At 43.6% G+C, this 26178-nt stretch overlaps 1 protein-coding gene across 2 annotated transcripts in view; it reads right to left on the bottom strand.

Moving 5' to 3' along the window:
• The window catches only part of KDM5B (lysine demethylase 5B), a 185349-nt gene that overhangs the window by 100329 nt on the left and 58842 nt on the right, over positions 1 to 26178 (bottom strand). For both annotated transcript variants that reach the window (XM_077839601.1, XM_077839602.1), the window contains 6 exons: positions 15788 to 15922; positions 7008 to 7095; positions 6149 to 6255; positions 4413 to 4571; positions 3640 to 3759; positions 2823 to 2981 (listed from right to left, as the gene is read on the bottom strand). In XM_077839601.1, the coding sequence (XP_077695727.1) occupies positions 2823 to 2981; positions 3640 to 3759; positions 4413 to 4571; positions 6149 to 6255; positions 7008 to 7095; positions 15788 to 15922 (768 nt within the window). The remainder of the gene's footprint in view (positions 1 to 2822; positions 2982 to 3639; positions 3760 to 4412; positions 4572 to 6148; positions 6256 to 7007; positions 7096 to 15787; positions 15923 to 26178) is intronic.

Here is a 26178-nt window from a genome sequence, read left to right as displayed (position 1 = left end):
TTTATGAAGATACTGAACAAAACCGGCCCCAGGACCGACCCTTGGGGCACTCCACTTGATACCGGCTGCCAACTAGACATGGAGTCCAGGTGAGCTGGCTGTATTTTAAAGAAACCTTATTGAGACTGCAAGAACGAACAATCCCGATGTGTAGAAAGAATAGTAAATATGGCAGGGGACCAGCTTGGCTTAACAGTGAAATCCTTGCTGATCTTAAACACAAAAAAAGAAGCTCACAAGAAGTGGAAGATTGAACAAATGACCAGGGAGGAGTAGAAATATATTGCTCAGCCATGCAGGAGTGAAATCAGGAAGGCCAAATCACACCTGGAGTTGTAGCTAGCAAGAGATGTTAAGAGTAACAAGAAGGGTTTCTTCAGGTATGTTAGCAAGAAGAAGAAAGTCAAGGAAAGCGTGGGCTCCTTACTGAATGAGGGAGGCAACCTAGTGACAGAGGATGTGGAAAAAGCTAATGTACTCAATGCTTTTTTTAGAGTAACACCCGTGTTAGTCTGTATTCGCAAAAAGAAAAAGGAGTACTTGTGGCACCTTAGAGACTAACCGATTTATTTGAGCATGAGCTTTCGTGAGCTACAGCTCACTTCATCGGATGCATCCAATGTTGTGCATGTTGCATCCGATGAAGTGAGCTGTAGCTCACGAAAGCTCATGCTCAAATAAATCGGTTAGTCTCTAAGGTGCCACAAGTACTCCTTTTCTTTTTGCGAATGCTTTTTTTGGCTCTGTTTTCACTAACAAGGTCAGCCCCGAGACTGCTGCACTGGGCAGCACAGCATGGGGAGGAGGTGACCAGCCCTCTGTGGAGAAAGAAGTGGTTTGGGACTAGTTAGAAAAGCTGGACGAGCACAAGTCCATGGGGCCGGATGCGCTGCATCTGAGAGCGCGAAAGGAGTTGGCGGATGTGATTGAAGCGTCATTGGCCATTATCTTTGAAAACTCATGGCGATAGGGGGAGATCCCGGACGACTGGAAAAAGGTTAATGTAGTGCCCATCTTTAAAAAAGAGAAGGGGGAGCATCCGGGAATGAGTTACCTAGGGAGGTGGTGGAATTTCCTTCCTTTGAGGTTTTTACGGTCAGGTTTGACAAAGCCCTGGCTGGGATGATGTAGTTGGGGATTGGTCCTGCTTTGAGCAGGCGGTTGGATTAGATGACCTCTTGAAATCCCTTCCGACCCTGATATTCTATGATTCTATCAAAAGGATCTGGGGATTACAGTGGACGAGAAGCTGGATATGAGTCAACTGTGTACCCTTGTTGCCAAGAAGGCTAACGGCATATTGGGCTGCAATAGTAGGAGCATTGTCAACAGATCGAGGGAAGTGATTATTCCCCTCTATTCAGCACTGGTGAGGCCACCTCTTGAGTATTGCATCCAGTTTTGGGCTCCCCACTACAGAAAGGATGTGGACAAATTGGAGAGAGTCCAGCGGAGGGCAATGAAAACAATTAGGGGGCTGGGGCACATGACTCATGAGGAGAGGCTGAGGGAAGTGGGCTTATTTAGTCTGCAGAAGAGAAGAGTGAAGGGGGATTTGATAGCACCCCTCAACTACCTGAAGGGGAGTTCCAAAGAGGATGGAGCTAGGCTGTTCTCAGTGGCGGCAGATGACAGAACAAGGACCAATGGTCTCAAGTTGCAGTGGGGGAGGTCTAGGTTGTATATTAGGAAACACTATTTCATTAGGAGGGTGGTGAAGCACTGGAATGGGTTACCTAGGGAGGTGGTGGAATCTCCCTCCTTCGAGGTTTTTAAGGCCTGGCTTGACAAAGCCCTGGCTGGGATGATTTAGTTGGCATTGGTCCTGCTTTGAGCAGGGGGTTGGACTAAATGAGCGCCTGAGGTCTCTTCCAATCCTAATCTTCTGTAATTCTATGATTCTTTGGATTGAGCCTGGTAAGGGACTTCCAATCCTTACATTTTCCCTAACATTTCCTTCACCCACACAATAAAGACTATTAGAGGAAGTTTCATTAAGGCTCATAGCAGCCCCAAATGACAAAAAGTTTAAAACCCTCAGGAATTTTAAGCACTGGAAAAAACAAAACAAAAACAAAAACCCTATCAAGGAAACGATGATGTAACCCAACTACCACAAACTAAGCTACTTACAGGTAAACTAATATGGGAGTGGCCAAGATGGGACATGGCCAACCAGCTCCATCTCACAGCTTAAAGCAGTGAAAGGAACCGAGGCTTGGTTGGACGCTCTGCTCCCTTTCATTCCTTCAAGAGAAGAGGGAGCTTGAGACTATGCAGGGAGTGGGTGCAACCAACAGACACTGCTGGCTAAAGCATTCCAATCTCTAGCACATGGAGCATATGCATGTTAGACATGGATCACATATAGATAAACAATCAAAGAAGGCAGCAAAACTTTTCCGAGGGCTACTTCTGATAGAAGAAATTAGTCTTTTTAGATTGAAAAACATAGAAATAAGATCAATAAAATAATAAGAACTTTAACATCCAATGCACATGCTTCTCAAAGAAAATCTGTGTGTTAGCAATCGCTGCATTAAAATTAGGCTGCTCTTTCAAGAAATATAATTTGGAAGCTGTCAACTTCTAAGATGCACATGTGTCATTTTAAAAGTCTGCTCATATATAATTTTAGTCCTCCAAGACTGCAATACCGTTTCCCTTTGTCAAAACTGTGCCAGTCACACATACAGCAGGAATACACTGTAATACAGAATTACAATAGGTTTCTTTAAACTGAAAAATCATTCAACACAAGACTTGTATTTTGTAAAACCATGAAATGGAAGTATGCATTCAGAGAGCAAATCAAGACTTACCTCTTCGTCTGGCCTAAGCTTAATTTTCCTATCTCTAACTGGAAAGCCACTGCCAAACTCCTTTGAAGCAATATCAGCCCCATATTCCACTGTGACATCCTCTTCAATGGTGCTCACAAGTCGCCAAAACTCTTTTTCAACCAGCTCTGTGGGAACCATCTGGGTATGAAACATGAGAAAGAGAAAATATAAGCCCACACAGAAGGTTGCACTTCTCACAGTGCTTATGCATGTAGAGTAACCAAAGGTACCAAACACATGAGATATATAGAAGTAGTAAATTCAAGGAGGAAGTTCACAAGCTTAAAATATTTTCCCATCATGTCACAGGGACTTTAACTAGAGTCAGAAACAAACCTGAGTACCATTGGTTACACCAGGTGTTCACGCTCTCTCTTTCTTCTCTCCCACCTCACCCTCTCAGTTAACAGTTACTTTCTCAACTTCATAGTGGAAGTTACTTATTAGTGCAATTATTAAAAACTAAACCAACACAGCAAAATGTTGGTATTGTAAAGCTCAAAAAACTACATCAAATGTTGCCTTTTGCCTTCAGTAATGAGTGACATTTGGGGCAGGAGTTTAAGGAGGAATATATTTTTGGATTGTGGCGGAAACCAGAAATGTGTGGGACAGAAACCAAAATACTAACAAAGAACAGAAGCCTTTACAAATTAACATAATATTTAAATAAGAGCTTTCCCACTTGGATTTGTTCACATTCAAAACTCAGGATTCTTCACCACTCCAAGTTTAATACTTTAATAAGCACAAAAACTGAAATCTGTAGTATAGCATAGTAAGCACATGAACATACATGTACTGGCATGTTAAAATAGTCTGACTTGAATGCATCAGCCATTTCTCCAAATGTGCGAAGTGTGTAGTCTCTTGCTGCTTGTTCAAAACCAAATGCTTCCTGTGGTTTATTACACTCCTGCAATTAAAATATGGTTATTTCTACCAATAGTTAAAAATAAGACATTTTGCACTTTAGTGCTTTTCAAACATAGACTTTAAAGTACTTTACAAAGATGGATCAGTATTATCCCCATTTTACAAACAGGGGAAAACTGGGGCACTTGATTGAAATGACTCACCCAGGATCACACAGGTAGAAATGGAAGAGTCAGAAATAGAACCCATCGTGCCTATCAGCTCTGAGTTTAATCCACCACACCACAACAATATTTGTTTGTGAATCAGCATGAATCACTGGTGAGATCAGCATAGCTAGATTACAGCAAATTCTGCTTCCTCTGCTATAGCAAAGCAGAAAACACCACAAAACTTGTCTACGTTGAAAACCCCAATTACATAGTGGTAAAATGTAATTATGTAAAAAGCTATCTAAAAGCCAAAGCATCCTTTCTCAGTGGTTTTAATACTACTAAAGTAGATCAAATTTGGGGCCCAGCATATGTTGTAATGTCTAACAACCTGAAATGTACCCAGTCCTTGTTTCAGTTTCATCTTCTACCACCCATTTTACAGGACTATTTTCATCATAATAAATTGCAGTTCTGAAGTTCTGATCATTAGAAGCCAGGAGAGAACAGAAACACATTTCAGCCTGATTTCTCAGTTTACCTGAGCCAGACACTGGGGACACCTCCAGTCCCCTTTGGGAACATCATGAAGGGGTGGAATTAAACAAAAAGTATGGTAACTGTCATCACAGCCATCACACAACAGGAGACGGTCTTCATCATTACCACTGCCACATAAGAGACATACATACAAATCCACCTGTAACAAGAAATTACCAAAGTGGGAATTTAAGTGCTTTAAGCAGTTCATGGCAAGAGATCATTTTGGTAACTAAGTCATTTGTCACATTTACCAGTGTTTATTTTTATTCTCTTTCCATAAAAGATCAGAGACAGCGAACATTAACTTTGTTCTCCTTTGTGGTAGAAAGTATCAGAGGGGTAGCCTTGTTAGTCTGTATCCACAAAAACAAGGAGTCCAGTGGCACCTTAAAGACTAACAGATTTATTTGGGCATAAGCTTTTGTGGGTAAAAACCCACTTCTTCAGATGTGATGCACATGTGATGCGCATCCGATGAAGTGAGCTGTAGCTCACGAAAGCTTATGCTCAAATAAATTGGTTAGTCTCTAAGGTGCCACAAGTCCTCCTTTTTATAAATCCCTTTGAAATTAAGAACTCACCACCAAAAGTGTGGAAGCCTGACCAATCTGTTTTGCTAAATAAAGAGACTCAGGTTTGTTATTAGTACTGCTCTTTACTTTCAGACTGGTCTGTGCACAGACACTTCAACATCCTGAGGCCAGCTGCCTGGAGCAGCCACCAGAAAACAGGGGAATTCTGGTTATGGGAGCATCCCCCTTCTTCCTCAGAGTTAGCGGACTGTACCCGAGCCCTTCACCAGGAAGGCACCAGCTTTCTAAGCAGATCCATTTGCTTTTGGAGGGGGCAGGCCTTCAGTGCTGTGTCATGAGAGCTCCCCCCACATCATCTAGGAGATCCACAGAAGGGGGAGCAGGTACTCCGAAGATTCGCAGGGGCACCTGAAGGAGAGTAGGGGGGAGTTTTTTGGAGGTAGAGGAAGGAGAGCAATGAAGTCTGGTGAACAGAAGCAGGAACTTAGATAGTGGTAGGAAAAAAATGTTACTATTTAAGGCCTTGCTTAAACAAGGGACAACAGCAGTACTGCTGCAAGACAATTGAGAACAGAATAGGACTCCCAGTTCCCTTTATTTTGTGCCTCTAGGGTCTGGTGCAATCCTGTCTTCCAGTAACTGCACATTCCTCCCCCTCCTGCCTAGTAAAAGGGTATGTGTGGGAGAAGGATCCAGGCTGCGGGAAGGACTGAAAGGGCCTGTATATTGTCTTCTCCACAAGTAAAAGTCTCCCTTTCCTTTGCTTTTTAGGAAAAGTATCTGCTATGTTGAACCAAGTAGAGAATCTGAGTTAGAGTTCAAATAGTGGAATAAGAGGTGGGTCTGCTAGAAAGCTGGGTGCCAAAACTCTTATTACATCTCCTTACATCTACCAAGGGAAAGATCAGCAGATCAACCCATATCCAGAGTGAGGAAGCCCTGAGAAGAACCACATTTCTTTTGACTGTTCTATCAGAGTTGCTATTTTAAGGCAGTACAGTGGGGAAGGACAGAAATTATTTCAGTTGAAACAGGGTGAAATGAAATTACTTTGTTATTTCCTGCTTATGACATGAAACCTATGTCGAGGAATTCAGGAAACTCCCATTCCCACTACCTATGCTATATACTACGTGCCCAGCTCTAATCCAGGACTGTCTGCAATTAAGAATTAAGTGCCAGAAGGGCAGGGAGTACTCACTGCATTAGTGCTTTTTTTAGAGCGCCCTTTTGATTTCTCTCTCTCCAAGTCTCTTTGTTCTCTTTTCTCGGCAGGTTCTCGTTTCACTGTGCCTGGCATTTCCTTCTCTGATACAGGAAAAGAAAATTAGACTATTACTGGGTTTAACAAATATTTCACAGCATAAGCAGTATTTGAAGCATGTGTTATCATATCATTATATACATTTGAAGGGGATCTTTTTATGAGTGAATCTGTTCCTATTGAGATATGGCTACTGCAGTGGCTATGCTCGTCTTTAGGTCTCTGTGCAAAGACTGACAATGGTGCCAGATTTTGTGGGGGTTGTGTAATATGGACACAAAGGACACCAAACATATTTTCATGTAACTTTAGGCAGCACTTGAACTCCTACCTGGAAAGGCTGGTATTATCAGGATAAAACAAGAATGGGATCATAAACAGATGCAGGCTGCTCTAAACACATAGTTTATTTAGCATTGATATTTTAAATAGTTTCAGTGACCCAAAAAAAAAAAAAAAAAAGACTTGAATGAAATTTCAGGTTCATAGACGTGGTTGGATTATTCTTTAATGGGACATTTCACTGGGGCAGAAAACAAACAACACTATAATGTCCTATGATGATTTTCGTACTTTTTTTACTTGCAATGGCAATTGCCCCAAGATAATATCACAAAAAACTAAATAGGTACCAAAAGGAGTCTCTGAGAAAGGAAGCTCTTCATATTGCTTTCTAACAACCCCACCCCCACCTCCATACATCTGCTCAAGCAGCACAATGTCAGACTAAGGGAAAGCTGCCACAAGCAGCAGGGTCACATTCGTATTTTGTTTCATCCCCCATTGACCCACTTACCATTTGCAGGTGTACATCCCATTCTGCGCCTCAAATTATGAGTTTTGGCTTCTGGTGTTTCATCTGACTCCATTTTAATATTAGTAGCCTTAAAAATAAATGGTCATATTCAGTAATTGAACATGATACTCAGAACCGAAGAGTTGAGGTTTGAGTGTTATATTTGTAACCCAGTTACTCTTCATTACAAACTACATTGTTCAGAGGTAAAGAAGACTTACTTACCTATAGCTGAAATAGATCAGTACAGACCCACACTCTCAACATATACCCACCCACTCGAAAGACCAGAACCTTCTGAAAAACTGACCCTTGGAGACCATGTGGCCTCTGCCAAAAGCTGTGTAATGCTCCGTTGAAAGGCCACCTGAAGGGCCCTCATCATCAGTTCCTTCCACCTCCTCAACGGCTGTTTAGACTCTGAATAAGTGGGGATAAAGGGTGTGGAGCATTCATCTGAATCAATAACCTATCTGAAATACTTATGCTACAAGCAAGTAACTCTTCTTAGTCCTTCCAGTACTATCACTACATATCTCCACTCTTGGGAGGATCAAGAAGGCTAACATCTAAAAGACTGAAGGACTGCCCTACTGAAACAGGCCTCCAACCTCACACCACATCAAGAAAGCAAAGCTGCATGGAAAGGTGGAATAAGCTCCAAGTAAAAGCTCTGCAAATCTCCACAAAGGTAAGCTCAGTAGGAAGTATTGCCCAGCAGGGTCTGAGTGGTGGCCCCTCAAAGCCCACTCACTGACCAATACCAATATATAAACCAGGAATTCATGATGGGGAGCTGTCTTGAGTGACAACACAGCTGCCTGATTCTACTCCAGACCCGCTTGCGATAGTCCCTAAGCTCTGACTTCTGACCCTGGTTTGTCCTAGACTTCATTATTCAACTGCAGTCTGTAATTTGGCACTGACCAAGACTTCCTGGTATCCTGACCCAGTTTGACATTTTGATTGAAAAACTAAACAATATACAATTAACATGGCATATACTAAATGGATTAAAAGATGGGTAATCAGTCTCAAAGTGTAATTGTAAATGAGAAAACATCATTAAACAGATGTGTTTCTAGTTTTGCCCTGTAGGGATCAGTCCTTTGCCCTATATTATTTAACTTTTTTATCAATGAGCTGGAAGAAAACATGAAACCACCACTGATAAAGTTTACAGATGACCCTAAAATTTGAGGAATGATAAATAATGAAAAGGACAAGTCACTAATACAGAGCAAGCTGGATCACTTTGTAAGCTGGGCACAAGCAAACAATGTGTGTTTTAATATGGCTAAATGTAAATAAATACACCTAGGAACAAGGAATGTAGGCCACACTTACAGCATGGGGGACTCTATCCTGGGAAGCTGTGACTCTGAAAAAGGTTGGAGTATTGTGATACATAATCAGCTGAACATGAGCTCCCAATGTGATGTTGTACCCAAAAAGGCTAATGTGATCCTTGGATACCTAAAGAGGGGAATCCCAAGTATCAGTACAGAGGTTATTTTCCCTCTGTATTTGACACTGGTGTAACTGCTGCTAGAATACTGTGTCTAATTCTGGTGTCCACAATTAAAGAAGGATGTGGATAAACTGGAGAGACTTCAAAGAAGAGCCATGAGAGCAATTAAAGGATTTGAAAACATGCTTTATAGTGATAAGCTAAATAGATTGAACTCCTTGAGTCTAACAAAGAGAAAGTTAAGGCGTGACTTGATTACAGTCTAAGTACCTACCTTGGGAACAAATATTTAATTAATGGGCTCCTCAAGCTAGTGGAGAAAAACAGAACACAATCCAATGGCTGAAAGGTAAAACTAGACAAATTCAGACTGGAATTACAGTGTACATTTTTAACACCATAAATTGACCACTGGAACAATTTAAAAAGGGTTGTGGTAGATTCTCCATCAATGACAACTTTTAAATCAATATTGGATGTTTTTCTGAAAGATCTGTTCTAAGAATTATTTTGGGGAAGTTCTGTGCCTGTGTCATACAGATCAGACTAGATAATCACAACTGTCCCTTCTGGTCTTAGAATCCATGAACAGAAACTCTTAAATCTCATTTCAAAAGGTATATTTTCCAGACCTTAAAAAAAATTTGTAGCTGGTCTCTAAAAAAAGAACAGGAGTACTTGAATCTGTGGGGAATCTTTTTATAACTGTAAACATCAAAACTACATGTTGCATTTCAGTCTGGTCACATCAATATGGTTTTCTCCCAGGTTTAAACCAAATTTCCTGCAGCGATTCAACCATTATCAGAAAATTGTTGAGAAATGAAAAGACATGGTTGCCTTGACTTCTTAGTTGTGCTTCCACTGCCACAAACACTTGGTAATGACCACTCGTGCAGTACACAGGCCAAAAGGTAAAACTAACTGCAATAATCTTCACAGATGCAGAAATGGAAATACTTGATGACAGCCTAATGGGTATGTGGACGTAAGCAAGGTTTTAAGGAAGTTGTGGCTGAGGCCAAGGTAATCATCTTGGAATTAAACTGGCAAATGAACTTTTTGTGAGCCCTTAAAGTCCATGAAGGGATGAAAACTTTCAGCTCTTTTTGGAATAGATATACCTCTCCCTTTCCACTTCTTTTGCTCCAGACTTGAAGAAGGGGGTCAACCTTTTTTCTCACTAGTTTATCACGAGAGAATTCCAAGAGTGGGGATCTGATAACACTTGGAAATGGAAGATCTGTATTTATAAATTTCATAGGAGTCTCATCTTGTGATATTCCCATACTCACATATTTTACAATCCTCCTGCAATACAAGCTCATAGAGCTAGTATTGTAATTATTTACAAATCAGTCTATACATCTTCCATAAACTTTTCGCGTGTGCCCCACTACTGCAATATCTCTTCAACTCTCGAGTACACACAACTTAATATTACCTAACAGTTTCTATTATGATCAGTTTTAGAAGCAACTTAAAACAGGAAGAAACTTCAACATTATGCAATACACAATTCAATGGTTGGTATCCATCTCAGGTTTTCTTTTTTTCTTTGTTTAAAGTTTAAGCAAAAATGGTTTAGCCATTTTCAAGAATGAGGTTGCTGAAAAAATAGGTATATCTCAATGATTATGAAAAAAAAGTTGAAAGTCTGAATGCATGTTCTAATATATCCGTGGGTAAAAGTAAGAAGAAGAAATTTGGCAAGGGAATAAATCCTGAGGCTAGAGGTATGTCTTTTGCTGTCCCAAGTAAATCCACCCAGATTTGAGCAGGGTGTAAACCAATGAAAATTGTTATTCGCACATGCACTTATTTACTCGCTCATATCGCTCAACTGGCACACAGCCAGAGAGCCAGACAGGACAGATATAGGCAAAACTAATTTTCCTACTCCTACTTCTGCTCCTCCCCTAAAAATATCCACTGGCCTATAGGAAGGTGTATAGGGCTAGACCATGTACTTCAGTCTCACTTCTTCCAAAGAATGGTAATAATTCTGCGCACTTCAAAACCCTGATTATTGTGCAAGGCCTCGTACTATCAATCATAAGATGCAGGCAAGCACCAGTCTGGTCCCTTCTAATTGCATTTTACAGATAAGGTAAATTAATCCTGGCATTGGTTAATTCCTCAGTACTTCACCTACCAAATTTAGTTTTTTATTTCCTTTAACCTAGCTTTTTGAAAAAGCTTTACATACAAAAATCTGTGTTAGAAATGTCATTACAGTTGCAAAAATCAAGCTTTGCAAAGTTAGAAAACGGAAGAATTAAGGTTGCCTTGTGAGATTTTAATTCTACCCCCTTCTGGGTACACGTGATACAGAGTAAAATTTTCAAAATCACTTAAATAATGCAAGAGCCTATATGATGTTTTAAAAAGGGATTTAGGTTCCTAATCCCTTTTGGAAATGGGACTTCAGTGCTTCTGAAAATGTTGTACATGATTGCATACTATATTTTCCCCAAAGTACTTCTGCCTCCTTTAGGGCCCAGGATAGATGATGCTCTATCTTCAGTGTGTGGCCTCATTTTATTTACTGAAAATCATCCAAAATCTGTACGGAACAGGGAATTAAATTTCCTAATGAGACTTTAATCACAGATCACTACAGAATCTGATTGACTTATATATAGTAATGAATTTATTTTAAACACTCCCCTCTGAGATAGCAGAGTATTATCCCCATTTTTATAGATAGGGAACTTCTGCATAGAGAGATTAAGGCCATAATTTGCAAAAATATCCACTAATTTTAAGTGGATCAACAACTAGGCACCTAAATTGAGACATCCATGACCTGATTTTTCTGAGTACTTAGCATTTTTATAGCATTTTGTATGTTCAAAGCACTGTACAAATATTACCCAATATTATATACCACCTCTGTGAGGTAGAAAAGTATTACCACCCTAATTTTACAGGTGGAAAAAGTGAGACAAAAGGCAGAGTGACTTGCTCAAAGCTACCCACTGAATCAGTGACAGAGCCAGAACTGTAACTCAGGACTTCCTGGGTACGTCTACACTGCAATTAGACACCTGTGCCTGGCCCATGCCTGCTGACTCAAGGTTGTAGGGCTCAGGCTAATTGCAGTCTAGACCAGTCAGGCTCAGGCTGCAGCCTGAGCTCTGGGACCCTCCCACCTTACAGGCTTCAAGCATCAAACTATCCTCTCTTCCTGCAGTTCCCGGACTTATTCACTGGCCAAGCAAGAAGTCTCATTCACTACACAACCCCAGTTAATCCCCTGATACAGTCCATCCCATGCAGTGAATGTAGCAAAACTTCTGTGTAAAAACAGTAGTATGTGATCATATTATCTATGCATATGTACATGGGGGCAGAATTAGGGGTCTACTGGCAACTTGAATTCTGGCCTTCAGTAGCTTTTGAGTGCTTCATTTTGAAAGCTAAATAGTCTTATAAATGTTGTTGTTTTTTTAAAGTGGGAGTGAAATTTGTGTCTGCCATATTAAAAATCTGGATTTATTCCCATTGTTTAACCTTTCGGTAGGACATAGTGCCTTTCTCAATAACAACAGTCTCCTGGTTCCCAGCCCAAAGCACGTTATCTGAGCCCAAGGTAGTATGATGGAGGAGGGGGAAGAAACAGCAGCAAAAGTATCATTTTTTTCGCATTTCATTCAGTAGGTTTAGTTCTGTGGGCATAGGTGCTAGAAATGAGGGGGAGGAGGAGGAAGGAGGGTGCTGCCACACCCCCTGGCTTGAAGTTATTTCTATTATATACAGGGTTTATAGTTTGGTTCAATGGCTCTCAGCACCACCACGATACAAATTGGTCCATCGCCCCTGTCTGTGAGGCATGCTGAAGGCAGGATGCCAGGGTTGTGCACATGCAGTGCTCAAGCAATATTGAGCATTTTGGTCACCAAGCCAGACAGAAGCTGCAGTGAGCATAGACAGAGGGGAAACTGCAATTTTGTGTACCTTATAACTTGACTCAATCTCAATGGATTTTCATGGGGACAAAAGGCATTTCCCTGATACATTTCCCCTGCTAAATTTCAAAGTCCTTCTGCAAACCATGAAGGAACTAGCGCTCTCCCCCAGCCCCCTCCCAAAGTCAAACATTTTTTTAATAGAAAGTGTCCGGCAAATTTAATCCATGGATTGCTTCCTCTCCCTCAATAATTAGAATAAGGCTGCTGTTGCAGGAAGGCATACATGAAGAATAAGTAGAACAGCTAATAATTACATTTAGTCCTGAATAATTACAGATAAGAATTACATTTAGCCCTGAATGTAATTAAGTTAGTATTTCATAGTCCTGGGCCAGCTGCTGTGAAATTTCTGGCTGAGATTTTCAGAACTGACTGTGTGATTTTAGGTGCCTCCATCTTTGGATATACAACTTGAGACATCTTAAAATTTTCAGAAACTGGTGTTCAGCACTTTCAGAAAATCAAGTCCCTTAGAATTATCTCAGATTGAGAGCCCCTATATTGAATCACCTGTCAAGTCCTCTACATTTGTCTATGGTATAAAACCTAAGTATTAGCAATTATACTCTCCCAACAAACCAGACCCCTTCCAAAGAACAGATTAGTAGATTCCAAAAGGGACCATTGTGATCATCTAGTCTGACCTCCTGTATAAACACAAGCCATAGAACTTCCCCAAAATAATTCTTTTTAACTAGACTAGATGTAAATTAAAAAAAAGAAAATCCAATCCTGATTTAAAAATGGCCAGTGATAGATAATCTACCATGACCCTTGGTGAATTGTTCCAATAGTTAATTACCCTTACTGTCAAACATTTATGCCCTAATTCCAGTCTGAATTTGTCTCTCCAACTTGCAGCCATTGGATCTTTATATACCCCTACTGCAAGACTGAAGAGCCCATATAAAACATTCATTCCCATTTTGGTACTTACAGACTGTGATATAGTCATCACTTAACATTCTCTTTGTTAAGCTAAAGAGAGTATTTCTAATTTACTCAGTATGGTTTAAGGACACGAAGTTACTCAGTTACCTATGTCACACACCCCACCGCTTGGATTTTATGGGTGAGATTTTTGGGATGTATTCACCTAACTCCTTTAAGTGGGTTGAAAATTCCAGCCTTTTTATTGTTTATATTATATCAATGTCTAGAAGACCTCCCAAAAATTAGGGCCTCAATGTACTAGGCACAGTACAAACACACAATAAGTGACAGTCCCTGCCTTGAAGGAATTACAACCAAAATAATTTAAATATGTTTATTAAAACCATTTATGATCAGTGTCTGAGTTTGGACAATGAAAACGTTTAAGTCAGTTTCACTTGCTTATAGTTTGATATAAGCCGAGCAAAACAAAAACAACTTTCCATTAGAATTTTAAAGTTCATGGGAAAATTTCCATTGGATTTAGGCTTTGAGAGACTGATTTCAACAAAACGTAATTTGGGGGTAAATTTCATTAATGTCCCTGCTGTCAATAAATAAGGACAAAATTTTACCCAAAAACTAAAAATCCCAACAACTATTCATCATCCCCACCCCACATGAATGACTATACAACTGCACTGAAAGTATCGGGGATAGGGGTGTAGGCAGTGTGACCTAGCAGTCACAGCTGAAATGGGGTGAGCATGTCAGGGACGGTAGTCGCTGAGCAGAAGTCAGAGGAAGCTAGAGCCAGGTTCATTAAACAAGAGTTGGGGTCAGAATCAGGCCAGAATCAGGAGGCAGAAATGAAGGTTAGAGTCAGGCTGAGATTAGGAGACAAGGTGAAGTCTGGAGTCACAACAGGCCGAAATCCGTGTGCCTGCCCACCACACAACTTCCTGGGTCAACCCCCAGCATTAAATAGGGCATCTGGCCAATCAGAGGGCTGCAGGGTATTGTCACTCTGGCTCCCTTGGGAGGGTATTTCCTGTGGCACCTACTTTCCACAGTGCACCCCAGCTGTAGCTCTGCATGGCCTCCTAGTGGCATTGTGTGAACGTCAGCCAGCCCAGGCTCTGCAGACACAGCTCCTAGTTCACAGACCCTTAAAGCAAAAGAAGTGGTAAAAGCCAATTATCAAAGCTTGTCTCTCACACCAGCAGAAGTTGGTCCAATAAAAGATATTACCTCACCACCTTGCCTCTTTAATTATCAGCTAAGATATTTTTAAATATGCTGGACAAAAAGCTTGAGATACAAGCACTAGACGCTCATCTGGGACAATGGAGTAAGTAAACTTTGTTAATATTTCACTGCTCTAATTTCTAGGATTTAACCCCTGTATTTTGTGTAGAAACCCAATTGTTATTTAGAATTATATTAAATTTTTTAATATCTTATAAGAGCTATTTAGCACAGCTAACTTGCTTTTTCCTTTATTTGGTCTCCTAACCCTGAGATCATCACATATTAGCTAAAGCAGTAATTCAAACTCTGCACACGTCTACAATGTAATCAGGTAACTGAGAATATATTCCTCTTCCCCAGAGAAATCTCTCAGGCTGGTATTTTCTCTGCAATTTACTTTGTTTCTGTCAGGTGCGTCTATCTTAGACATTTAACTCACATTAATTCCTCTGTCATTAATTCTTCCTATTGTCTTTAGGCAGACCTTTTTTTTTTTTTTTTTTTTTTTTAAACCAAATTTCCAGTTCTGCACTGTTCAGAAAGGGCCTACAGTTGTCATCACAGTTTTCTTAGCTCTTAACTTTTTCTTTTAAAGTGTTTTATTTACCAACTGAGGTTTAGTCCTACGTATATTATAATTACATACAAAAAACTACATTCAAAGAACATTAACCTTGCAAAATCAGGCACTCAGAAGTTAGGAATTAACTGTATTAAAGATGCCTGTACAATCTTAATTTGGTCCCCTTCTGCATATGCATTTTCAAATAGTCCTTAATTACATAATCACATGCTACTTTTTCCACAGAACCACTGCTTCGTTAAGTGCACAGGATGGACAGACCCCAAGGAAAGTTGCATCAGTTTAATGTAGGTTTAACTCTTACTGAATTTCGTTTAGCTTGAATTGGTGAACTACCAAATTAAGATAAATCAAGTTAAGCAAGAATCAAGCCAGTTTAATCACTGTTTAACCTAATTCAGAATAAGGCACTCTGATTCAGTAATAAGAGTGTTGATACATTGAGTTAACCAGAATAACTCCTCATGAACAGGTTTAATAACCGGTTAAATTTATTACTGTGAATAAAAAGCTAAATTAGCTCCCCAAAGTTAATGGTTTGTGCCTTCCTGGCTGGAAAACGACTACTGCATTATGGTTTTCAAACTAAGATGCCCAACATTTATCCATTATTTATATATTCTCTCACCTCCGCTCTCATACGTTTTGCTCGGCGTGCAGGGGGACAAGTTTCAGATGGCTGAACAGACTGTCTCTGGGGAATATCATGGGGTTTGTATTCCTTGTCCTTTGTATCACTGGTAAGGTCTGGCTTCTGCAAACACTAAAATACAGGCACAATTGTGATTACTTAATTTTCTCTACACCACTAACAAAATTCCACCTCACACAAAATTGTGTAGTGCCTTTTCTGGGCTAGAGTGAAAAGAGTGCATTACTTTAACTTTGCTGTAGAAACAAAATAATGAACAGTTGTTACCTGTAACCACTGTAACAGTATCTGCTTGAACATGTAACTCACAATATGATTTGTTATTTCATTCAGTACAATGGTGAAAATAAAATGTAAAATTATGAAGGCTGTGTTTTGTTTTGTTTTTTAAAAAGGGAAATCTGATTAATCTGTTAATGTTTATATATTGGAGCTGGTCTGAAATTCTACAGTGGAACATATTTCCATCAGAGAATAAAGAAAAGGAGTACTTGGGCACCTTAGAGACTAACCAATTTATTTGAGCATGAGCTTTCGTGAGCTACAGCTCACTTCATCGGATGCATACCGTGGAAACTGCAGCAGACTTTATATACACACAGAGAACATGAAACAATACCTCCTCCCACCCCACTGTCCTGCTGGTAATAGCTTATCTAAAGTGATCATCAAGTTGGGCCATTTCCAGCACAAATCCAGGTTTTCTCACCCTCCACCCCCCCACGCTCAAATAAATTGGTTAGTCTTTAAGGTGCCACAAGTACTCCTTTTCTTTTTGCGAATACAGACTAACACGGCTGTTACTCTGAAACCATCAGAGAATGTGGCACATTCACCAAAATCTAAAATGTGTCACAGAGACTATTCAATTTTCATGAAAGTGCATTGGAAAACTCTCAGATTTCCTGACATCTTGGCAGGCTAATGGGGAGCATCTGGTGGCTGCTGTTCAGTGGGGCTTCCAACTCCTCCACAGCTCACCAAATGCACCAGGCGCCTGCAAGCTCTGGGAGCACTGGCTCCCCAGGACCATGACTCCTTGGTAGCTCGGCCTCCCATGACAACCAGCTGTCCTCATAGACTTTAAGGCAGGGGTGGGGAACCTTTTTTCTGTCATGGGCCATTGACCCACAGGAAATAATAATAATAATGGGCCACTTACCCGCTCTGGGGGAAGGTGGTGGAGGCTTGGGGCTTCCACCCGCAGTGGGGCCATCTTGTGCTCACAGCTCCAGCCCCTTGTGGGGGCACCAGGCGCCAGATTAAATTAACCCATGGCTCAGATCCGGCCCGTGGGCCATAGGTTCCCCATCCCTGCTTTAGGGCTACAAGGAACCATCATGATCATTACTTCTGACCTACACTTCACAGCAACCTCACCCACCCATTTCTGTAAAAGGCCCATAACCTCTGGCTGAGTTACTGAACTCCTCAAACCTTGATTTAGAGACTTGATTCAGAGCAGCTCACAGGAGGAGTTTGCCTGGGACTGGTAAGTATCCGAGTGTGTGTGTGTTTGCTTGCTGAGGAAGTATCCGAGCGTGTGTTTGCTGGGAGGGCAGTGTGAGAGCCTGAGTGAGTGTCTGATTGGCTGCTAGCCTGCAGGGGGCGGGCATTAGGGTGTCCCTTTGTTTGTGTCAGGGAAGCCTGGCTGTTTAAAAATAGCCAGAGCTTCCCGAACCAGCTGAGCAGCGGCGAACCAGCTGAGCAGCGGGGGACAGCAGAGCAGCTCACAGCAGGAGTTTGCCTGGGAGTTCGCCTGGAGTGAGCCCAGTGAGGCTTACATCTTGCCAACTTCTCTGAGGAAGCTCATAGTAGGAAGGTGATATGGAAGGAGGGGGCTGAGCTGTTGTGACGTGCACTGGATGTGCCATGTTTGTCTTTCTTCCACAGGACAGAAGCGACTTTGTCTGTACAAAGTGCAAGCTGGTCTCCATACTGGAAGAGAAGATTGAAGGTCTGGAGCAACAGATAACGACCCTACGTTGCATACGAGAAACTGAGGATTTTCTGGACAAAACTCAGGATATGCTTCTAGGGGCACAAAGCTCTAAAGATATAGAGCAGGTTGCACAGAGGAGCCAAGAGGCCAGTGAAGAAGCTTGGCAACATGTGACCTCCAGAAGAGGTAAGCGGAATGTCCGGGTTCCAGTAACACAGACACAGGTAACTAACCGCTTTCATGTTCTCTCCACAGGTACCGTTGCGGAGAGTGGACCAGATGATATGACTGGGGGGAGAAAGCAGAAGGAGACTCCGCTGGTTGGAAGGCATGAGATGCGATGTCCTGAGGTTGGGGGTTCCACGACCACCACTCCCAAGAGGAGAAGGCGGGTGGTGGTGGTCGGGGACTCTCTCCTCCGGGGGACTGAATCATCTATCTGCCGCCCTGACCGGGAAAACCGAGAAGTCTGCTGCTTGCCGGAGGCTAAGATTCACGATGTGACGGAGAGACTGCCGAGACTCATCAAGCCCTTGGATCGCTACCCCTTCCTGCTTCTCCACGTGGGCACCAATGATACTGCCAAGAATGACCTTGAGCGGATCACTGCGGACTACGTGGCTCTGGGAAGAAGGATAAAGGAGTTGGAGGCGTAAGTGGTATTCTCGTCCATCCTTCCCGTGGAAGGAAAAGGCCTGGGTAGGGACCGTCGAATCATCGAAGTCAACGAATGGCTACGCAGGTGGTGTCGGAGAGAAGGCTTTGGATTCTTTGACCATGAGATGGTGTTCCATGAAGGAGGAGTGCTGGGCAGAGACGGGCTCCATCTTACGAAGAGAGGGAAGAGCATCTTTGCCAGCAGGCTGGCTAACCTAGTGAGGAGGGCTTTAAACTAGGTTCACCGGGGGAAGGAGACCAAAGCCCTGAGGTAAGTGAGAAAGCGGGATAGCGGGAGGAAGCACAGGCAGGAATGTCTGTGAGGGGAGGGCTCCTGCCTCATACTGGGAATGAGGGGCGATCAACAGGTTATCTCAAGTGCTTATATAGGAATGCACAAAGCCTTGGAAACAAGCAGGGAGAACTGGAGGTCCTGGTGATGTCAAGGAACTATGACGTGATTGGAATAACAGAGACTTGGTGGGATAACTCACATGACTGGAGTACTGTCATGGATGGTTATAAACTGTTCAGGAAGGACAGGCAGGGCAGAAAAGGTGGGGGAGTAGCACTGTATGTAAGGGAGCAGTATGACTGCTCAGAGCTCCGGTACGAAACTGTAGAAAAACCTGAGTGTCTCTGGATTAAGTTTAGAAGTGTGTGCAACAAGAGTGATGTAGTGGTGGGAGTCTGCTATAGATCACCAGACCAGGGGGATGAGGTAGATGAGGCTTTCTTCCAGCAGCTCACGAAAGCTACTAGATCGCATGCCCTGATTCTCATGGGTGACTTTAATTTTCCTGATATCTGCTGGGAGAGCAATACAGCAGTGCATAGACAATCCAGGAAGTTTTTGGAAAGCGTAGGGGACAATTTCCTGGCGCAAGTGCTAGAGGAGCCAACTAGGGGGGGCGCTTTTCTTGACCTGCTGCTCACAAACCGGGTAGAATTAGTGGGGGAAGCAAAAGTGGATGGGAATCTGGGAGGCAGTAACCATGAGTTGGTTGAGTTCAGGATCCTGACGCAGGGAAGAAAGGTAAGCAGCAGGATACGGACCCTGGACTTCAGGAAAGCAGACTTCGACTCCCTCAGGGAACGGATGGCCAGGATCCCCTGGGGGACTAACATGAAGGGGAAAGGAGTCCAGGAGAGCTGGCTGTATTTCAAGGAATCCCTGTTGAGGTTACAGGGACAAACCATCCCAATGAGTCGAAAGAATAGTAAATATGGCAGGCGACCAGCTTGGCTTAATGGTGAAATCCTAGCGGATCTTAAACATAAAAAAGAAGCTTACAAGAAGTGGAAGGTTGGACATATGACCAGGGAAGAGTATAAAAATATTGCTCGGGCATGTAGGAATGATATCAGGAGGGCCAAATCACACCTGGAGCTGCAGCTAGCAAGAGATGTCAAGAGTAACAAGAAGGGTTTCTTCAGGTATGTTGGCAACAAGAAGAAAGCCAAGGAGAGTGTGGGCCCCTTACTGAATGAGGGAGGCAACCTAGTGACAGAGGATGCGGAAAAAGCTAATGTACTCAACGCTTTTTTTGCCTCTGTCTTCACTAACAAGGTCAGCTCCCAGACTGCTGCGCTGGGCATCACAAAATGGGGAAGAGATGGCCAGCCCTCTGTGGAGATAGAGGTGGTTAGGGACTATTTAGAAAAGCTGGACATGCACAAGTCCATGGGGCCGGACGAGTTGCATCCGAGAGTGCTGAAGGAATTGGCAGCTGTGATTGCAGAGCCATTGGTCATTATCTTTGAAAACTCGTGGCGAACGGGGGAAGTCCCGGATGAGTGGAAAAAGGCTAATGTAGTGCCCATCTTTAAAAAAGGGAAGAAGGAGGATCCTGGGAACTACAGGCCAGTCAGCCTCATCTCAGTCCCTGGAAAAATCATGGAGCAGGTCCTTAAAGAATCAATCCTGAAGCACTTGCATGAGAGGAAAGTGATCAGGAACAGCCAGCATAGATTCACCAAGGGAAGGTCATGCCTGACTAATCTAATCGCCTTTTATGATGAGATTACTGGTTCTGTGGATGAAGGGAAAGCAGTGGATGTATTGTTTCTTGACTTTAGCAAAGCTTTTGAAACGGTCTCCCACAGTATTCTTGTCAGCAAGTTAAGGAAGTATGGGCTGGATGAATGCACTATAAGGTGGGTAGAAAGCTGGCTAGATTGTCGGGCTCAACGGGTAGTGATCAATGGCTCCATGTCTAGTTGGCAGCCAGTGTCAAGTGGAGTGCCCCAGGGGTCGGTCCTGGGGCCGGTTTTGTTCAATATTTTCATAAATGATCTGGAGGATGGTGTAGATTGCACTCTCAGCAAATTTGCGGATGATACTAAACTGGGAGGAGTGGTGGATACCCTGGAGGGGAGGGATAGGATACAGAAGGACCTAGACAAATTGGAGGATTGGGCCAAAAGAAATCTGATGAGGTTCAATAAGGATAAGTGCAGGGTCCTGCACTTAGGACGGAAGAATCCAATGCACCGCTACAGACTAGGGGCCGAATGGCTAGGCAGCAGTTCTGCGGAAAAGGACCTAGGGGTGACAGTGGATGAGAAGCTGGATATGAGTCAGCAGTGTGCCCTTGTTGCCAAGAAGGCCAATGGCATTTTGGGATGTATAAGTAGGGGCATAGCGAGCAGATCGAGGGAAGTGATCTTTCCCCTCTATTCGACATCGGTGAGGCCTCATCTGGAGTACTGTGTCTAGTTTTGGGCCCCACACTACAAGAAGGATGTGGATAAATTGGAGAGAGTCCAGCGAAGGGCAACAAAAATGATTAGGGATCTAGAACACATGACTTATGAGGAGAGGCTGAGGGAGCTGGGATTGTTTAGTCTGCAGAAGAGAAGAATGAGGGGGGATTTGATAGATGCTTTCAACTACCTGAAAGGGGGTTCCAAAGAGGATGGCTCTAGACTGTTCTCAATGGTAGCAGATGACAGAACAAGGAGTAATGGTCTCAAGTTGCAGTGGGGGAGGTTTAGATTGGATATTAGGAAAAACTTTTTCACTATGAGGGTGGTGAAACACTGGAATGTGTTACCTAGGGAGGTGGTAGAATCTCCTTCCTTAGAGGTTTTTAAGGTCAGGCTTGACAAAGCCCTGGCTGGGATGATTTAACTGGGAATTGGTCCTGCTTCGAGCAGGGGGTTGGACTAGATGACCTTCTGGGGTCCCTTCCAACCCTGATATTCTATGATTCTATGACTTCAATTTACAGAGAATCCACCATTTATTCTAGTTCAAACTAGCAAGTGATCAGTCGCCACACTACAGAGGAAGATGAAAAACCCTTGCTAATCAGATCTGGATTAAAATTCCTTTCTGATCCCAAATATGGTGATCAGGTAGACCAGTGGTCCCCAAACTGTGGGGTGTGTCCTGGACGAACATTTGTGGAGAGACGCAGCACGGCCTGGGCCAGCCCCCACAAGGGCCGGGGAGGGAGCGCCACCCAGTCCCGCTCTGCTCTCAGCCCAGCTCCAGCCACACCTCCGCTCTTCCCCCAGCCCAGATCCAGCTGCAGTTCCACTCTGCCCTCCTTTGCCCTCAGCCAAGCTCTGCCCTCACTCCTTCTCCACCCCCAGGCCAGCTCTGCCTCGAAACCCAGCTCCTCACCCACACCTCCAGCTCTGCCCCCAGCTCTGCCTTCAGCCCAAACTCCTATGCTGAGGAAGCCTTGGCTGTGCAGTAATGGGGGGGAAGGGGAAGGGACACATGCCACGGACAGATTCCAATACTGGTAAGAGAGGGCGCAACAGGAAAAGTTTGGACACCACTGAATTAGACCCTAAACGTGGGCAAGACCCAACACACAGATACTTGGGAAAGAATTCTCTGTAGTAACTCAGAGCCCTCCTCTTCATCTAGTGCCCCATCTCCAGCCACTGGAGATATTTGCCAATAGAAATCATAGCAGAATCATAGAAGATTAGGATCGGAAGAGACCTCAGGAGGTCATCTAGTCCAACCCCCTGCTCAAACAGGACCAACCCCAGCTAAATCATCCCAGCTAGGGCTTTCTCAAGCCAGGCCTTAAAAACCTCTAAGGATGGAGATTCTACCACCTCCCTAGGTAACCCATTCCAGTGCTTCACCACCCGCCTAGTGAAACAGTGTTTCCTAATATCCAACCTAGACCTCCCACACTGTAACTTGAGACCATTGCTCCTTGTTCTGTCATCTGCCACCACTGAAAACAGCCTAGCTCCATCCTCTTTGGAACCCTCCTTCAGCTAGCTGAAGGCTGCTATCAAATCCCCCCTCACTCTTCTCTTCTGTAGACTAAATAAGCCCAATTCCCTCAGCCTCTCCTCGAAAGTCATTTGCCCCAGCCCCCTAACCATTTTCACTGCCTTCCACAGGAATCTTTCCAATCTGTCCACATCCCTTCTGTAGTGGGAGGACCAAAACTGGACACAGTATTCCAGCTGTGGCCTCACCAACGCTGAATAGAGGGGAATAATCACTTCCCTCGATCTGCCGGCAACACTTCTACTAATACAGCCCAATATACTTGTTGCCAAGAAGGCTAACGGGACACACTGTTGACTCATATCCAGCCTCTCGTCCACTTTAATCCCCAGGTCCTTTTCTGCAGAACTGCTGCTAAGCCAGTCAGTCCGCAGTCTGTAGCAGTGCATGGAATTCTTCTGTCCTAAGTACAGAACTCTGCACTTGTCTTTCTTGAACCTCATCAGATTTTTTTTGGCCCAATCCTCCAATTTGTCCAGGTAACTCTGGACCCTATCCCTACCCTCCAGCGAATCTACCTCTCCCCCCAGCTCAGTATTATCCGCAAATTTGTTGAGGGTGCAATCCATCCCGTCATCCAGATCATTAATGAACTGAGAGTATATGTCTCCCATTGGAGACTGCTGTGGCTGCAAACTCTTCTTCTAGTCTATCTTGCTAGGATTTGCCAGCTTCTGATCTCAAGCAAGCAATGGGCTAGCTTGTGACAGTGTTGTGAAGGAGAAACAAAGAGTTTTTCCGGTTTCCCAGGAGAGGCACAGCATAAGTTAGAACCACGGGGGAGGGATAGCTCAGTGGTTCGAGCATTGGCCTGCTAAACCCAGGGTTGTGAGTTCAATCCTTGAGGGAGCCATTTAGGGATCTGGGGCAAAAATTGGGGATTGGTCCTGCTTTGAGCAGGGGGTTGGACTAGATGATCTCCTGAGGTCCCTTCCAACCCTGACAGTCTATTCATTGGGCAGCACCTCCCTCACTGACCGCTCTCAGAAAGGAACTGGTTGGAACATTCAGGGGCTTCTGAGGTAAAAGAGGCTGGAAAAAGTTCAGTAGTACAGAGCCCTTGAGCAAATCTATAGGTGTCTCAAAGGATGAAAAAGCTTAACAAGGGGAATTTCATGCTGAGGCACCAGCCCCAAGAATGATGGCTTCTTTAGTGAATATCAAATTATAACTACACCTGAGGTCATATGTGCCAATGCTCAGAAAATATTACAATTCTGATACAAACCCCAGGAAATTTGAAGTTAAGGATGACAGTGTCTAACTTATACAGGGGCCTGGTCCATACTACAAAGTTTGTCGAAAGAAGCAGTTTTTCGTTGCCACACGTTTCCATGCATCCAAACCCAAATCTGAATCCTGTCAACATAACCCAGGCATTCTGTTGCCAAAATAAAATCATCTCCCTGAATGACTCAAGTCCTCACCCAACATACATCTACCAGGGGGAATGCCACTGCGGGCGCTGCATTACCTGTATCAGTGAGACCAGTCCTACAATGGCCCTGTCCCTGTAACAGTGACTGCTCTGGTCACAATTCTGACCTCTGCAGCACAGGTGGTCACAGTGACCAGAAATCCACACCTCCAAACTTTAAGAATTTCCAGCATGTTTTAGAAATTCCACTTTTACTGCTATCCCACCTTTGCAAGTGCAGCTAGCACACTAGATCAGCACAGTTTAGCAAAAAGACAGACCTCCAGCTAAACCTCATGCTCCTGCTTGGACCAGGAAAAATCATAGAACCATAGAATATCACGGTTGGAAGGGACCTCAGGACGTCATCTAGTCCAACCCTCTGCTCAAAGCAGGACCAACACCAACTAAATCATCCCTGCCAGGGGTTTGTCAAGCCTGACCTGTGGGGAGTGTCCCTGTGGGGAGTGTCCCTGTGGGTGCTCCACTTTCGGTGACTATGGAGCAGTGCCCCTCAGTGGAGGGGGGACTTCAGAGTTGTTTTATTGACGGTGGCTAGCACCGAGTCTCCAAACTGTGTGTCTGCAGCAGATTGTTGAACGAGAGCATAGTGTTTAGTAAAAGTGTGGGCAGAGGCCCAGGTAGCTGCTTTACAAATGTCCGTATGGGTATATTATTGAGGAATGCTATTGATGTTGATAACACTCTGGTGGAGCGTGTGTGAACTCCTGGCGGAGCCGGGAGGTTGCTCTGCTGTTAACACAAACGGATACAGCCTGATATCCATTTACATAGTCTCTGTTTAGAAATGGTCTGACCCTTTCATCGTTCTGTTATAGAGAGAAAAGAGACAATTTTCTAAACGTTTTTGTTCTTTCTTGATAAAAGGCTAGTGCTCTGCGGACATCGAGCATGTGAAGAAAAGCCTCCCTGTTGTCAACATGTGGTTTCGGGAAAAACACAGGTAAGTATATGGGTTGATTTAGATGAAACGGCGAGGCTACCTTGGGTATGAATTTGGGGTGCAGCCATAGGATCACTTTGTCTTTATAGAATGTGGTAAAAGGTGGGTGAATCATTAGGGTACGTAGCTCTCCCACCCTTCTTCCCGACGTGATGGCGATGAGGAAGGCCACCTTCATTGATAGATGTAGCAAAGGACAAGTCGCTACGGGTTCAAATGGTTTCTCCATGAGGCTACGGAGGAGGAGGTTAAGTTCCCACATGGGAGCAGGGTCTTTTAGCATTGGGTAGGTATTTATCATGGCTTTTAGAAAATGCTTAGTCATTGAATGAGCAAAGATAGTGGCTCCATCCACATTATCGTGTAACGAGGTGATAGCAGCTAGGTGTACTCTGATGGAGCTGTTGGATATCCCTGATTTTTTAAGACCCAGTATATATTCAAGGACCTGGGGCAGTGGGGCCAACCGAGGGGAAATATGGTTATCCTCACACCAGGTGCAAAATCATGTCCAGTTGTGTGTATGTTTTTCGTGTAGTCAGTCTGCGACTGTTCAAGAGTATGTCTAACTTCCTTGGAATAGTCTTTGTCAATACCTGACAGCCATGGAGAACCCAGGCCTTGAGATGGAGAACAGCTAGGTTGGGGCGACTGATGTGTCCTCGGCCCTGCATCAGGAAGTGAGGTATTAAGAGGAGGGTTTAAGGTGGTTTCACTGCCGTCTGTCTCAGGTATGGGAACCATGTTTGTCTGGGCCATGTAGGCGAAAAGAGAATGACCCTGGACTTGTCTTGCTTGATCTTGTGTATAACCTGACTCAGAAGTGGGATCGGAGGGAATGTATACATTAGCGGCAATTTGCATTGTGAGCTGTTGCAAATAGGTCTATAGTGGGGAACCCCCATAGGTTGAATATGGTGGTGAGGGTTGCATAGTCCATCTCTCACTCGTGGGTTTGTGAGAAATCTGATGTACCGGCAGGTAGGATGCAGTGATGTCTACATTGTTGGAGATGCACCAATTCCAGAGGTGTATTGCCTCCATGCATAGAGGGTATGACTGGGCTCCCCGTTGGCGGTGTATGTAGAACATGCACGCTGTGTTGTCCGTAAGGACTTTG

The sequence above is a fragment of the Eretmochelys imbricata genome, chromosome 21 (assembly GCF_965152235.1).
Source record: "Eretmochelys imbricata isolate rEreImb1 chromosome 21, rEreImb1.hap1, whole genome shotgun sequence".
Classification (NCBI taxonomy): domain Eukaryota; kingdom Metazoa; phylum Chordata; order Testudines; family Cheloniidae; genus Eretmochelys; species Eretmochelys imbricata.
This window is presented reverse-complemented; position numbering and strand designations above follow the sequence as displayed.